Here is a 14,673-nt window from a genome sequence, read left to right as displayed (position 1 = left end):
TGGCGTGGAAGAGTGGTCTTATCCTTTTTAAAACTTGCAGTTAAAGGTTGTAAAGGTTAAAAATTAAAAATTTTAACCTTTACTTTTAAAGGTTTAATTTTAAACTTTAATTTTAAACTTTAATTTTAATTTTAAATTTTAATTTTAAACTTTAATTTTAAAGGTTTAAAATTAAAAATTTTAACCTTTAAAAAAGGTTAAAAGTTAAAAATTTGTAAAGGTTGGCCGATTCCCGAAGGGTTGCAAGCACATTCCTCTAGGGTAAAGACACCTCTCCTGGGCGGAGTGCCAGTTGGTGTCGCCTCAGGAGATTTGTTGGGCAGCAACATGGTCTTCTTTGCACACTTTCACTAAATATTACCATTTGGATGTCAGGGGCCCAGAGGAAGGTGTCTTTGGAGAAAGAGTGCTGCCTGCAGGTCTTTCGGGATCCCACCCGGTGTAATGGGGCTTGGATACATCCTATTTGTCTGGACTGATCTGGGGTATGAACAGGAAAGGAAAATTGGTTCTTACCTGCTAATTTTCGTTCCTGGAATACCACAGATAAGTCCAGATGCCCATCCCTTTTTGATTATCTTTCGAAAGACCTCTCCTGATATTGGATGCTCAGGTGAAGTAAAGTAGAATTTTGTTTTCTGCAGCAGGCAGTTGTATATAGTTCTCAATTTGTTGAGATTCAAAATTTTTTATATTGACCATAGTTCAAGGATCAGTTTGGTTGGGCATTCCAACTCATTACCCAGGTTGGATTAGGGGAGTAGTGTTTTTCTGGGTATTCTCCATCTTGGCTTGGGTACATGTCAATACTGGGGAACTGCAGGTGGCACACTCAATTAAGTAGCAGTGCCCCAAAGTTTTGTTCTCTGCTTCTATCTGCTGGTTAGGGATGCATAAACCCACTTGTCGGGACTGATCTGTGGTATTCCAGGAGTGAAAATTAGCAGGTAAGAGCTAATTTTCCTTTACTGTCCCTAGTGGCTCCAGCAGCAAAGAAACATGTGTCGTTTTCTCTGTGCTGCCTGTCATATTAGGGCTACACAGTCTGACCTTGATTCTTATTTATGTCAACACTGTGAAGAGGCCCATGGAGAGCCCGGATCCTCCCATTCTGAGAATAGGTCAGCCACAACCTTAACCAGAAGAACCTGGATCTGAGTAATCCCGGGGCTAGGTCATCCATTGGAGAGGGACTTCCAGCGACACTACCTCAGTACCCCCTGGGCTAGGCATGGACCCAGCAGCCTTCTCTTCGGGTGGAATTTTTTCAAGGGCTTCAAGCCTTCATACAGGCGCAGTCTGCTTCACTTGCCCCTATCCGGACAGAACCCCAGCTGGTAGGACCTCCCTCTCCCAGCCCTATCAGCAGGACTCGTCTCACCAAGGGTATCCCTGACAAGGACAGCACGGATGAAGAAGGGGATCCAGATTCCTTGGAAGATGGGTAAATCCCACTGAGTTTGCAGCCATATCGGACCATGTTACGGTTTTTTCTATTATCTTGTGCTGGAAGCCATAATTGACCTGGAATGGGAAGCCCCAAAGCGAGTTTTAAAGATAGACAAGCATTAGAAGCTCTATACCCACTGGATCCAGTGGCGAGAGAACGCCTGTGTTCCCTAAAGTGGATGCACTGGTCTGCGCTGTTTCGAAGTAAACAACTATCCCAGTGGAGGGAGGAGCGGCCTTAAAGGTTGCGCATAATAGCAGAGGGAGTCCATCCTTAAGCAAGCCTTTGACACGACAGCAATGACTTTACAGATTGCTTCCTTTCCTGCCCTGGTAGCTCGCTTGTGCCTGTTCCTCTCTTGAGAGGTGGATGATTCCAGAGAAGCTATTGAGCCCGCCGCTGCCTTTCTAGCTGACGTGGACTCTGACTTAGTCCGTACCTCGGGCTCAGTGGTAGCTGCCAGAAGACAGCTATGGCTGCAAAATTGTTCAGCAGACTTCTCTAAGGCAAACCTCACAAAGATGCCCTTTAAAGGATCATTACTCTTCGGAAGCGAATTGGAAAAGCTGGCCAGTAAACGGGGTGAATCTCCAGTGCCCCAGCTACCGGAAGATAAGAGAAAGCAATTAACAGCGCCCCTCGCCTATGAGGGGGTCAATCCAGGGGCTCCCAATGCTTTCGGCCCTTCAGAAACTCGACATTTCAGAGGTCTCGATCCTCGGGGAGGGCTCAGTACTTTCAGAGTCGACAGCCCAAGAGAGGGGCAAGTTCAGGTTCGACCCGAACTTCCCAATGAAGTTTTCCTGACCCATCCACGGAACGAGGAAATAGGGGGGTCAACTATCCCTCTTCTACCAGCGGTGGGTTGAGATCACATCGGACAAATAGTTACTGAATATTATATGAGAAGGATACACACCGAAGTTTCGCAGCTACACTCCTTGGGACACGTTCATGATGTCGTCTTGCCACTCCCAGCACAAGAAGTAGGCCGTGGAGTTTACCTTGAATAAGGCTCCTCAGGTTGAGGGCTATAATTCCAGTACCTGCGCCCCAGGAAAATATGGGGAGTTATTCCATCTATTTCATCTTACCCAAGAAGGAGGGTTCCTTTCATCCCATCCTTACTCCTGGGGGAATTCTGCGCTACTGTGGAACGCAGAATTTGCGCAGAATTACCAAATTCTGCACAGAAAATAGCAGAGGAGACCCCAGCATGCCGCGAACGGAGCGCATCCCGTGGCACATGCTCCGTTCGTGGTGACGATGAAGGCCCGGCACGCTGTTCATGACGAAAAGGGAAGGCCCCCGTGTGCTGCGGGATGCGCTCCGTTCGCGGCGAAGATGAAGGCCCGGCGCACTGTTTGCAGCACACGGAGGCCTTCCCTTTTCGCCACGAATGGCGCACTTCATCTTCGCACTTCATCTTCGCTGCGAACAGAGTGCGTCCCGCGGCATGCCGTTGAGAGAGAATGTGTGTCGGGGAGGGTGTGAGAGAGAGCATGTGGGGGGATGCCGGTGAGAGAGAATGTGTGTGTGAGAAAGGGGAGGGTGACAGAGCATGGTTGGTAAGAGGGTGAGAGACAGCTTGGTTGGTAAGAGGGGGGAGTGGGGGGATGCTTGAGTGTGGGTTTCAGAGAGGGAGCCTATATGAGGGGAGGATGACAGAGCAGGAGGGTGTGGGAGGGAGCATGGGAGGTAAGAGGAGCTGGGGGGATGCTTGAGTGTGGGTTTCAGAGAGAGTGAGCCTATATGAGGAGATTGTGAAGGAATGTGTATGTGTGTGAGAGATTGGGAGCTTGTGTGTATGAAAAAGGGATTGTGTGTATGTGAGGGTGCTAGTCTGTGTGAAGGGATTGTGTGTGTGTGTGTGTGTGAGACAGAGCCTGTGTGAAGGGCTGCGTGAGAGAGAGACATAGGTAGCCTGTGTGAGGATGTATGTGTGAAAGAGAAAGGGAGCTTGTGTGGGTGTGTGCGCAAGAGAGAGGGCCCTGTATGAGGGGATGTGTGTGGGCGAGAGAGTGAGGGAGCCTGTATGAGGGTGTGTGTATGTGGAAGGGACACTCTTACAGTGAATTTCTAGGGAAATTCTGCTCAAAATATTTAAAATTCTGCAACTTTAAGTAATACGTTTTTTTCAGTAATAATTTAAAATATAATTACTTAGACTGTCATGTAAATTGTGTTATTTTGATCAAAATTTTCAGGTTTTGTGCGCAGAATTTTCAGTTCTTGGTCGCAGAATTTTAAATTTTTTTGCGCAGAATTCACCCAGGAGAACTTCCTGGACCGCAACACTGTCAACCAACACCTACAAGTAATTCATTTCCACATAGAAACTCTGTGCTCCATGATAATGGCTGTACAACCGGGAGAGTTCTTAACTTCCCTGGGCCTTTCCAAGGCCTACCTTCGTATTCCAATCTGGCAAGGACATCAGCATTTCCTAAGCTTTGTAGTAATAGGCCGCCACTATCAGTTCTGGGTGCTTCGGCCTGGCCACCACCCCCAGAACATTTTCCACGGTTATGGTGGGCATAGCAGCTCTGAGGAAAGAGGGAATCCTGGTGCACCCGTACTCGGATGACTGGTTGATCCGGGCGAAGCCAGTGGAAGAGAGTCTTCGGGAGACCAGCAGGGTGACATCCCTGCTTCAGGAGCTTGGTTGGTTCGTAAACATGGACAAAAGCTATCTCAAGACCTCCCAGTCCTTGGAATATCTGGGAGTCCAGTTGACACCAAGCAGGGCAAGGTCTTCCTCGTGGGTAAGGAAGTTGATGTCCCAAGTGCGTTGGTTGATGAACGCGATACGCCCCAAGCTGTGGAGCTATCTTCAGGTCCTTGATTTGATGATGTCAACCCTGGCACACACGTGACCACTTCAGTGCTCCCTGCTGTCATGTTGGAACCCGCTGTCTCAAGACTATTCGATTCTCCACTTACCAATGGAAGTATGCTCATGGCTTCAGTGGTGGCTGCAGGAAGATCATCTGGGAAGGGGTGTACTCCTGTCCCCTCCGAACTGGCTGGTCCTCACGACAGACACGAGCCTCTGGGGAGCTCACTGTCAGGAACTGACTGCCCAAGGGGCGTTGAACCAGGGAAGAGGCCTTCTGGAACATAAACTGCCTGGAAGCCTGGGCAGTCAGATTGGCATGTCTACAATTCAGCCACATACTCCAGGGTCAAGCGGTCCACATTATGTCGGACATGCAACAACGGTAGCCTACATCAACTGCCAGGGTGGAACCAAGAGCCGGCAAGTATCACAGGAGATAGATCTCCTTATGTAATGGGCAGAAATACATCTGCATATGTTCTCAGCCTCCCACATCACAGGAAAAGATAATGTCAGAGCAGACTTTCTAAGCAGGGAGAGTCTGGATCCAGGAGAGTGGGCGTTGTCGGCCAAAGCCTTTCAGCTGGTAGTAGATCGCTGGGGTCTCCCATCCATTGACCTGCTGGCCGCATCTCACAATGCGACGGTTCCCCGATTTCTTCTGTCGCAGAAGAGATCAGTTGACCCTGGGGATCTCGTTCAGACCAGGCCAGAAGAGGAGCTACTATACACTTTCCCTCCGTGGTTCCTCCTAGGCAGTCATTCGCAGAATCGAGCGCCACAGGGGATTAGTCCTACTAGAAGCCCCAGATTAGCCCAGGCGTCCATGGTATGTGGTCATGTGGAGACCCCCTGTGCCTCCCACTGCATAGGGGCCTGCTACAGCAGGGACCGGTCCTCCACGAGGATCCGACTCAATTCTTTCTTACGGTCTGGCCCTTAGATGAAACCTGATGAAACGTAGATATTCTACTGCAGTAATTGCCAACTTACTCCATGCTCAGAAGTTCTCTACGTCCCTAGCATATGTGCGGGTCTGGAGAGTAATTGAGGCCTGGTGTGAGGAACGCGGTGTCCCCCCTTGGGTGGTCAAAATCTCACTAATTCTGGAATGTTTGCAGGACAGCTTGAATAAAGGTTTTACCCTTAACTCCTTGAAGATCCAGGTAGTGGCTCTCTCCTATTTCAGGGGCGAGGTGAACGGTACCTGCCTGTCGGCTCATCCAGACATGGCCCGTTTTCTGAAAGGATTGTAGCACCTCCGACCACCCCTAGGGTGGCTGGTTCCCTTGTGGAATCTTAATCTAGTATTGAAATTTTTGGCAGGGCCCTCCTTTCGGAGGCTGCACAGTCTTTCCTTGCATTTATTAACCTTGAAAACTGTGTTCCTGGTGGCTATATGCTCAGCACGACGCATCTCTGAATGGTAGGCATTGTCGTGGTAGGAACTGTTCCTAAGGATGACTCCAGGAGCATCACAGCTTCGTACCATTCCATTCTTCTTGCCTAAGGTAGTCTTGGAGTTTCATCTGAATCAGTCCATTTTGTTGCCATCCCTAGATAAGCCCAAGGATGCTGAAGAATCCCGCCTTCTCCGTCCTTTGAACGTCAGTAGACTTTTGATGCGGTATCTGGAAGTTTCAGAACCGGTCCAAAAGTCGGACTGCCTGTTTGTCCTTCACGATGGAAGGAAGCAGGGCCGGCCAGCCAGCTTTGCGGGCTATTGTAGCTCGCTGGATTAAGGAGGTGGTCATGGGAGTCTCTGTGGAGGCAGGAAAGCCATTACCTTCTCAGGTTAAAGCTCATTCCACTATGGAAAATAATGCACATGGTTTTGAAAATTCAAAACTATGCTCATTATTGCCTCCCCCAATTTAACTCTGCCTCTGGGAGCACCTCTGCAGTGTGGGTAAAAGGGAAACAGCGCACTTGCTTTAAGCTGCTTGGAAGGAGAATAGTTTTCAAAAAACTCTCTTACCTGGGTAAATGGCTTTTGAAATTTATTTCATAAAGATGACAGACTTACATGAATAAGGCTGATCTGTAATTAAACAATTCCTGTTTGATTTCAGTTGGAGTTTGTAAGAAGAAAGCCTGATGGAACCACAACCCTAGCACTACTTACTCCGGCGGAGTTCGCTTCAGGTCTGTATTTTCTCTCTATCTATATCTATATCTAGGAAGCTGCCAGGAAGGAATTTAGTTCCTAAAGCATTTTACATTACTATACATTTAGAAAGACCTTGAACTTGCTCTTTCTAAATGTACAGATATAGATCTGTATCTATGGAGGTATAGATGTGTATTGATAGAGAGAGATCTGTATACCTATAGTACAAGTACAAGCTCTTTCTAAACGTATAGTAGTGTCTTGTGACGTGCTTCAGGAGTTAAAGAATTCCTTCCCTGGCGGCTTTTTGGCCTGTCGCTGGTGCACATGAGCTCAGTGTTGCCTTCTGCAGTCTGGCAAACCAGTGTGAAGGCCATGTTTCAACCCCTGCTCTGTACTACATCAAAAATTGGGAGTTATCTGATTTTTTTCTTTACTACTTCATGTTGTTTACTGCTGTCCAATAATGCTCTACACCTTCAGCGATACAAATCAACATCACCAATTTTCAGACCAACTGTGTTGAAGTGCTCTTTTAAATTATTGTTTAATTTTTATTTAAGGAAATTTAATTTTATTTTCCATGAGTATCACATTTAGACTCTGTTCAATATGAACAGAGACTTTTTGGATGGTACTTAATCTCTGTATGTGTTTCATTTTGTGTGTGTGTGTGTGTGTTTCATTTTGTGTGTGTGTGTGTGTTTCATTTTGTGTGTGTGTGTCCGTCCTTCTCCACTTACCTTGCAACAGCTGGACTGAGCTCCAGCAAACTTTATATAGGGGTAGGCCCTTGTGGGGACTTCAGACTTTTCCAAAGCTGATGAGTTATTTGGGGGGGACATGGGAGGAGGGCAAAGTTGGCACGTCCCTCTACGTACCCAGATCAGTCCAGACTCCTGCATTATGCCTCCCTGCCAGCAGATAGAGGCAGAGAAAATTTCACTGTCGCTGTAAACTGTACTACCTGCAGTCCCTCAGTATTTCTCTGACCTCCAGCCAATGGTAGCTGATGTAAAACCTGCAGTCTGGAGAGAAAATAAAAAGATTAAAAGACAAAATTTCTGATACTCCTAGGGGGTTGTGGGGTTCTGGTGGGGCCATCCCCGTTGGTTTGAGGTGGACGAGCAGGGGGTTGGTGACCCTTCTGATAGCTCGGTCCGGAGGTCCATGGGGTGGACATCTGGTGGTCCAGATCCCTCATCCCCCATGAGATAGCGGTGGAATCTGGTGGTTCTGCACGGCAAGCCCAGTGCAGCAGGGAAGTATCGCTTTTATATGGTTGTCCTAGGCTGGGTAGCTAATGTTTGGTGAAAGGAGACAGATATAGCCAGTGATCTGTCTCTTTTCTGATCTTCCATGCGGCCTGCACTCCTGGAATCTGAACCTCTGCACCAAAACAAAGTATTGGTTTCTATCTTTATTTGTTCTCAGTGAGTAGAAAAGAAAAAAAAAGAGAGAGAGAACAAGGAACTAGATAGAGGAATCTGTGCAGCAGCGAGGTTCCGTGGGGGAAGCTACCTTAGCAACTCGGGAAGATCAGCAGTGGGGTTTTTTTTCAGCAGCTTCTCTGCCTGCGGAGGAGACCAGGTGATGGCTCCGTGGCGCTGAGGGACTGTTCCCCTGCTTGCCGTTGAGGTGCTGGTGGTACCGCAGGTGCGGGGAGGAACAGCGTGTGCTTGTGGCAAAAGCGGCATGGCGTTTTGGGGTCTGCGTCGAACATGACTGTGCCAGAACAAGCGGGTCACGGGGGCTAGCACTGAGGCTTTCCCAGTTAGCGCGGAAACGGCAGCCATTTTCGATACCTTAGCATTGGTGGGAGAAGCAGGAGAATGCCCTCCTCGACTGTCGCAGAGGTGCAGAGAGGCACTTCCACCGAGGAGTCGTCTCTGGTTCTGATAAAGGTCTCCTGCTGGTTTTAATTTGCTTATGCATAAAGTGGGTTTAGCGGGATGCTGGCTCTTGCTCCAGACTCCATGGATTCTCAGTCAGTCAAGAGACCTAAGCTGTTGAGAAGCTCTTCAGGCCGATGATTTTTGATGCCAGATGTTAAACGGATCTGGGCCTAAACATGCTGAAGGTGTGGGCAGGCTTGGCTTAGCCATGAGGTAGAACGCAGCAACGGTTCTTTTCCTGCGTGTGTAGGGGTGTGTGCACATTTTTGCCACAGCCTAGACTGGAATGTGTATTTGCGCCGGTACTTGTACACGTAAGACTGCAACCTAAGCTTGAGCATGTATTTGTGCGGATACTTGTGCGCGTACGACCATGGCTTATACGAATGCGTATTTGCGCATGTACTTGTGTGCGTACGACTGCGACCTAGTCTTGAGGGTGCATTTGCGCACGTCCTGGAGGGGTATGCATGTACGCTCGGGTGGCATTGGTGTGTGCACAGGAGGCCGCCTAGAGCCGACGTTCAGGAGAACTAGGCAACGGGGACACACAGGTCCAAGCACCTTGCTGTTTGTGATGCTTGCCATCTGATAGCAATTCAGTCTTCACGCTCTCTGTTTGTGAAGCTCAAAGCGATTTGACTGCTACAGCTTTTGCCCATGTTGGGACATACGCTCAGCCTATGGTGTCTCTAGAGCAGAGCTTTCCAAACTGTGTGTCGTGACACGTTAGTGTGTCGCTTGCAGTGTGCAGGTGTGTCGCGCTATCCTGGTCAACTCCGATGCGAGTTTGGGCTTCTTTTTCTAGTGATTCACTTTTTTTTTTTTCAATTCGTGGGTTGCTTATTATTGGCAATTTTTGCTGTCAATCGCGTTTTTTTTTGGGCTTGGTGGGTGGGACTTGAGCCCAGCTGTCCCTGTCATTGGCTGCTGCTGCCGATGAGGCCTGGCCATGACTGCAAGCAACAGTGTCTGGTGATCATGGAAAGTGTTATGCACCACGGCAGGCTTGAACCCTGAAGGGAGTGAAGCACTGGCAACAATCAAAAAGAAGAGGTACATGAGTGTGGGGGCCAGACATGTGCTTGGGGAGGGAAAGAGAGATGAGTGTGTGGGGGACAGATGTGCTTGGGGGAGAGAGATGAGTGTGTGGGGGACAGATGTGCTTGGGGGGAGATATTAGTGTGTGGGGGACAGACAATTTGTTTTATTATTGTTGCTCATAATTTATAACAATAACATTAATCTTGGATATTATATATTTTTTATATAAATGAAAGGTTTTCACAAGATAGGTTGTGTCGTGAAACATTTTATTTATGTATATATTTAAGGAAACATACATAAATTGTCGAAATACGTTTCGTTCATTTAACCTTTAACCTCTGGTTTGCTAGTAGACTGAATTACTGTGTCGTGAAATTATGTTTGACTAAAAAGTGTGTCACCAGCATGAAAAGTTTGGAAAGCTTTGCTCTAGAGGGTAGTGGAGTCGGAGACGAGGCAATGGTCATTTCTCCTCCTCCCTTTTTCCCGAGGGAAGAAGCTTCCCCAAGAGAGAGAGAGAGGTTGGAGAGAGCAAGTTTGGGCCTATGGGCTCTGGTGTAGATCCATCCTCCTCCTGGGTGCAATGTTTCCAGTACCTCCAGACCTCTCTGCAGGGGTGCCCAGCAAAGGTGAAGCAACCTACTATGTAGGGATCGCTTGCTCGGGACTCTCATTTCTCAGTCATGGCAGGCAAATGCCACAGGGAGCTATACCTGGTAATGTTCAAGTGGGAGTAGAGTATGAAACATCGGAGGATTCTAATGGGGAATTGGCTTTCTCACCTCTGGAAGATGAAGAAATTGCATGTGATTGAGAGCCGCTTTGGACTCTGCTCACATATTTTCTTTTTTTCACAGAGATGTCTTGCTGAGTTTGTTGGCTCAGACTCTGAACATGCTCGGCGTGGCCCAATTCTATTGGCTCAGACACTGGACACACTTAGTGTGGTTGGAGATCAGTTTTAATTTAAGTGTCCTGTTCTTTTCCCTCCATATCCAACTCAAGATATATTGGATTTAAAGAAGGTAAACTCTGAGGAACATCTCTGAGGTCCGTATTAGCAGCAGTACCCAAGGGAGACTTCTTGGCATTTCTCGCCTTGATAGAAGTGTATCTGCACATAGCCATCAGGCCGGAGCACCAGAGATTCCAGAGGTTCATGGTCTTAAGAGAACATTTTCAGTTTCAAGCCCTTCCCTTCTGCTGGTGATGGCTCCATGTACCTTCGTCAGGGTGATGGTGGTGAGGGCGACCTCATTGCAAAAGGAGGGTTTGTTGGTGTAGCCGTATCTGGATGACTGGCTCAATCTTGCAAAATCAGATGACCTCTGTCGACAGTTAGTACAAATGCTACTGAAGTCTCTAGGATGGTTGGTGAACCTAGCAATGAGCCAATTTAGTTTTCTTACAATCTCTGGAGTATCTGGAAGCTAAATTTGACCCACTGGCAGAAAGATTGTTTCTCATTGAGAGAGATTGCTGAAATTGCAGAGCAGGTTTAGGCTTCTGCTAGAGCTTTTGGTGTCCAAGATCTGGGACTATTTACAGGTCCTGGGTTCTATGGCATCGACATTGGAATTAATGCATTGGGCATTCGCACATATGTGGCTTCTTCAGGGGGCTCTTCTCTCCTGCTGAAATCCATTATTGGAAGAGTTTCATCTTACTCTTCCATTAGAGGGGGAAGCCAGGGACAGTCTTTCATGGTGGCTTACATGCACCAGTCTCGACCGTGGTGTGGAATTGGAGATTCTGAATTGGATAATAGTTACCACCAATGAAAGCCTCTCCAGATGTAGGGCAGTGTGGCAAGATCAATCGGCACAAGGCCAGTGGTTTAACCAGGAGGCCTTATGGCCTCCTGGTTAAACCACTGCACTGCGGTGCATTTCGCATGGCTTGCCTGTCTGCCAAGGTTACATGGCCATCCAGTACAAATCCTGTCAGACAATGCGGTGATGGTGGACTACATCAACCGTCGAGGCGGAATTGAGAATCAGGCAGTGACTCGAGAGACCCCCGAGTTGTTACTCTGGGTAGAGCAGCACTTGGAGCAGCTGGCAGTGTCTTACATTGCTGGAGTGAACAACATTCATGTGGATTTTATCAGTCGGATAAAGTTAGATAGAGGCAGCGATGTGTCTCATTCATGGAAGATGGGGGTATCCCGACCAAAGAGAACAGCAATGTGTCGCGGTTTTTACAGCCACTGAACAGAACACGGTACAAAGGAATTGGAGCTCTGGTGCTTCTATGGACACGAGGGATTCTTATTTGTCTTCCCTCTTGTGGTCGCTGTAAACCCCTGGCTAATAGGCTCAATAAAAAATAGCTCTAGAGAGTCATAAAAGTGAGAGGTTTAATAAAAAGAAATGTGTGATTTCTTTGGAGCAGCAAGATATACAAAACAAGTGATGTACTCTCAAACCTGCACAAATGATTTAACGGGCGCGCTCAGCAATTTAAGGGATTACCTTTAGCCAATCAACAGGTGTCTGCATTTGCCCACCCATTATCTCATAGCCAATTAATACATTTTAGCATGTGTACGTGCTCTGTTACTATGGGCAGAAACCTGTATAGTAATTTCCAGGAAATCAGACCAAGTTAGTTTCATTTTCACGCAGGTATGATGTCATCTGTGCTGGCTGTGGATCCACTAGGTGTAGTTTTGTGCTGGCTATTCATACATCGCTGGTGGATAAGGGATTTCAGCGTATAGAGAAGCATTCGGGCAACATGATCTTGGTAGCTCCAGAATGGCCACATCAACCATGCTTCCCAGATGTGATCAACATGGCCATAGATGGGCCCCTGAGGTTCAGACATTGGTCGACTGTTTTCCACCAAGGCCCAATATTTTGCGGTCAGGCGGCTTACTTCTGTCACGTGGCTTTGCTTCTGAAAGGAGACATCTGAGATGGAGAGGATATTCTGAAGCAGTTATTTCCAACTTATTGCAGGCTAGGTGATCATCTACATCCTTGTTGTGTGTGTGAATTTGGAGGATCTTCAAGTCCTGGTCTGCTGATGTCGGAGTGAACCCTGTCTGTTCAGGCTATGGTGTCATATATTTTGACTTTTCTACAGAAAGGTTATGGTCAAGAGATTGGCCTTTAACTCTCTGAGAATCCAGGTAGTGACACTAGGCTGTCTCTGGGGTAAAGTGCAAAGGTATCCTCTGACCCCACATCTGGATGTTATATAGTTCCTTCAAGAGCTAAGAACTTGCGTTCTCAGGTGCGGAACATTTGCTCATCTTGGAATATGAATTTTGTCCTTAGAGGATTGTGTGAGGCTCAGTTTGAACCACTAAAGAGGGCTATGGTTAATGTGGTTTTCATGGTGGCTATTTGTTCAGCCAGGGGCATTTTGGAGTTCCAGAAGCTGTCGTGTTGAGATCCCTTCCTATAGATGTCTGATTCAGGGCTATCTTTATGCATGATGCCTTCTTTTCTGCCTGAGGTAGTCTTAGTGTTCCATCTTAGTTAGACAGAAGAGCTTCCAGCTTTTATGGATTTGGATTCCTCTACGCCTCATGCGGGGGAGCTTAGGCTTTTAGATTGGAGGCATACATTATTGAGGTATCTAAAGGTCACTTATGATTTCCCTAGATCAGATCATCTCTTTGTACTGTGGAGTGGTCCAAAGAAGGGAAATAATTTGTCTAATGCTACAATTGTGCAGTGGCTGAAGGAAGCGATCAAGTTGACTTACATTTCGAGAGGACACCAGCAGCCAGGGGAGGGGTTTAGTGGCACACTTGACACGTTCTCAGGCAACTTCCTGGTCTGATTCACAACAGGTGTCTCTGCATGAAATTTGCTGGGCAGCTTCTGGGAAATAGTTGCACACTTTTGCTAGGCATTATCGCTTGCATGTGCTTTAGTGAGAATGTTCTATGAGTGGAACTCGCCAGATCCCACATAAGTTAAGGGGATCTTAGGTACATACCAGGAGTTGGACCGTTAGATGATCGAGGGGTTAAAGGGGCACTTAGAGAAGATAAGGCCATCGCGGAAAGATTAAATTATTTCTTTGCTTCGGTGTTTACTGAAGAGGATGTTGGGGAGGTAACCGTAATGGAGAAGGTTTTCATGGGTAATGATTCAGATGGACTGAATCAAATCACGGTGAACCTAGAAGATGTGGTAGGCCTGATTGACAAACTGAAGAGTAGTAAATCACCTGGACCAGATGGTATACACCCCAGAGTTCTGAAGGAACTAAAAAATGAAATTTCAGACCTATTAGTAAAAATTTGTAACTTATCATTAAAATCATCCATTGTACCTGAAGACTGGAGGATAGCAAATGTAACCCGAATATTTAAAAAGGGCTCCAGGGGCAATCCGGGAAACTACAGACCGGTTAGCCTGACTTCAGTGCCAGGAAAAATAGTGGAAAGTGTTCTAAACATCAAAATCACAGAACATATAGAAAGACATGGTTTAATGGAACAAAGTCAGCATGGCTTTACCCAGGGCAAGTCTTGCCTCACAAATCTGCTTCACTTTTTTGAAGGAGTTAATAAACATGTGGATAAAGGTGAACCGGTAGATATAGTATACTTGGATTTTCAGAAGGCGTTTGACAAATTTCCTCATGAGAGGCTTCTAGGAAAAGTAAAAAGTCATGGGATAGGTGGCGATGTCCTTTCGTGGATTGCAAACTGGCTAAAAGACAGGAAACAGAGAGTAGGATTAAATGGTCAATTTTCTCAGTGGAAGGGAGTGGACAGTGGAGTGCCTCAGGGATCTGTATTGGGACCCTTACTGTTCAATATATTTATAAATGATCTGGAAAGAAATACGACGAGTGAGATAATCAAATTTGCAGATGACACAAAATTGTTCAGAGTAGTTAAATCACAAGCAGATTGTGATAAATTGCAGGAAGACCTTGTGAGACTGGAAAATTGGGCATCCAAATGGCAGATGAAATTTAATGTGGATAAGTGCAAGGTGATGCATATAGGGAAAAATAACCCATGCTATAATTACACGATGTTGGGTTCCATATTAGGTGCTACAACCCAAGAAAGAGACCTAGGTGTCATAGTGGATAACACATTGAAATCGTCAGTGCAGTGTGCTGCGGCAGTCAAAAAAGCAAACAGAATGTTGGGAATTATTAGAAAAGGAATGGTGAATAAAACGGAAAATGTCATAATGCCTCTGTATCGCTCCATGGTGAGACCGCACCTTGAATACTGTGTACAATTCTGGTCGCCGCATCTCAAAAAAGATATAATTGTGATGGAGAAGGTACAGAGAAGGGCTACCAAAATGATAAGGGGAATGGAACAACTCCCCTATGAGGAAAGACAAAA

At 46.8% G+C, this 14,673-nt stretch overlaps 1 protein-coding gene across 2 annotated transcripts in view; it reads left to right on the top strand.

Annotated features, from left to right (window-relative positions):
• The window catches only part of BRD7 (bromodomain containing 7), a 101,924-nt gene that overhangs the window by 53,597 nt on the left and 33,654 nt on the right, over positions 1-14,673 (top strand). For both annotated transcript variants that reach the window (XM_029608519.1, XM_029608518.1), the window contains exon 9: positions 6,362-6,434. In XM_029608519.1, the coding sequence (XP_029464379.1) occupies positions 6,362-6,434 (73 nt within the window). The remainder of the gene's footprint in view (positions 1-6,361; positions 6,435-14,673) is intronic.

The sequence above is a fragment of the Rhinatrema bivittatum genome, chromosome 7, assembly GCF_901001135.1.
Source record: "Rhinatrema bivittatum chromosome 7, aRhiBiv1.1, whole genome shotgun sequence".
Classification (NCBI taxonomy): domain Eukaryota; kingdom Metazoa; phylum Chordata; class Amphibia; order Gymnophiona; family Rhinatrematidae; genus Rhinatrema; species Rhinatrema bivittatum.
Note: the sequence above shows the minus strand (reverse complement) of the source record. Positions and strands in the feature narration are given on the sequence as shown.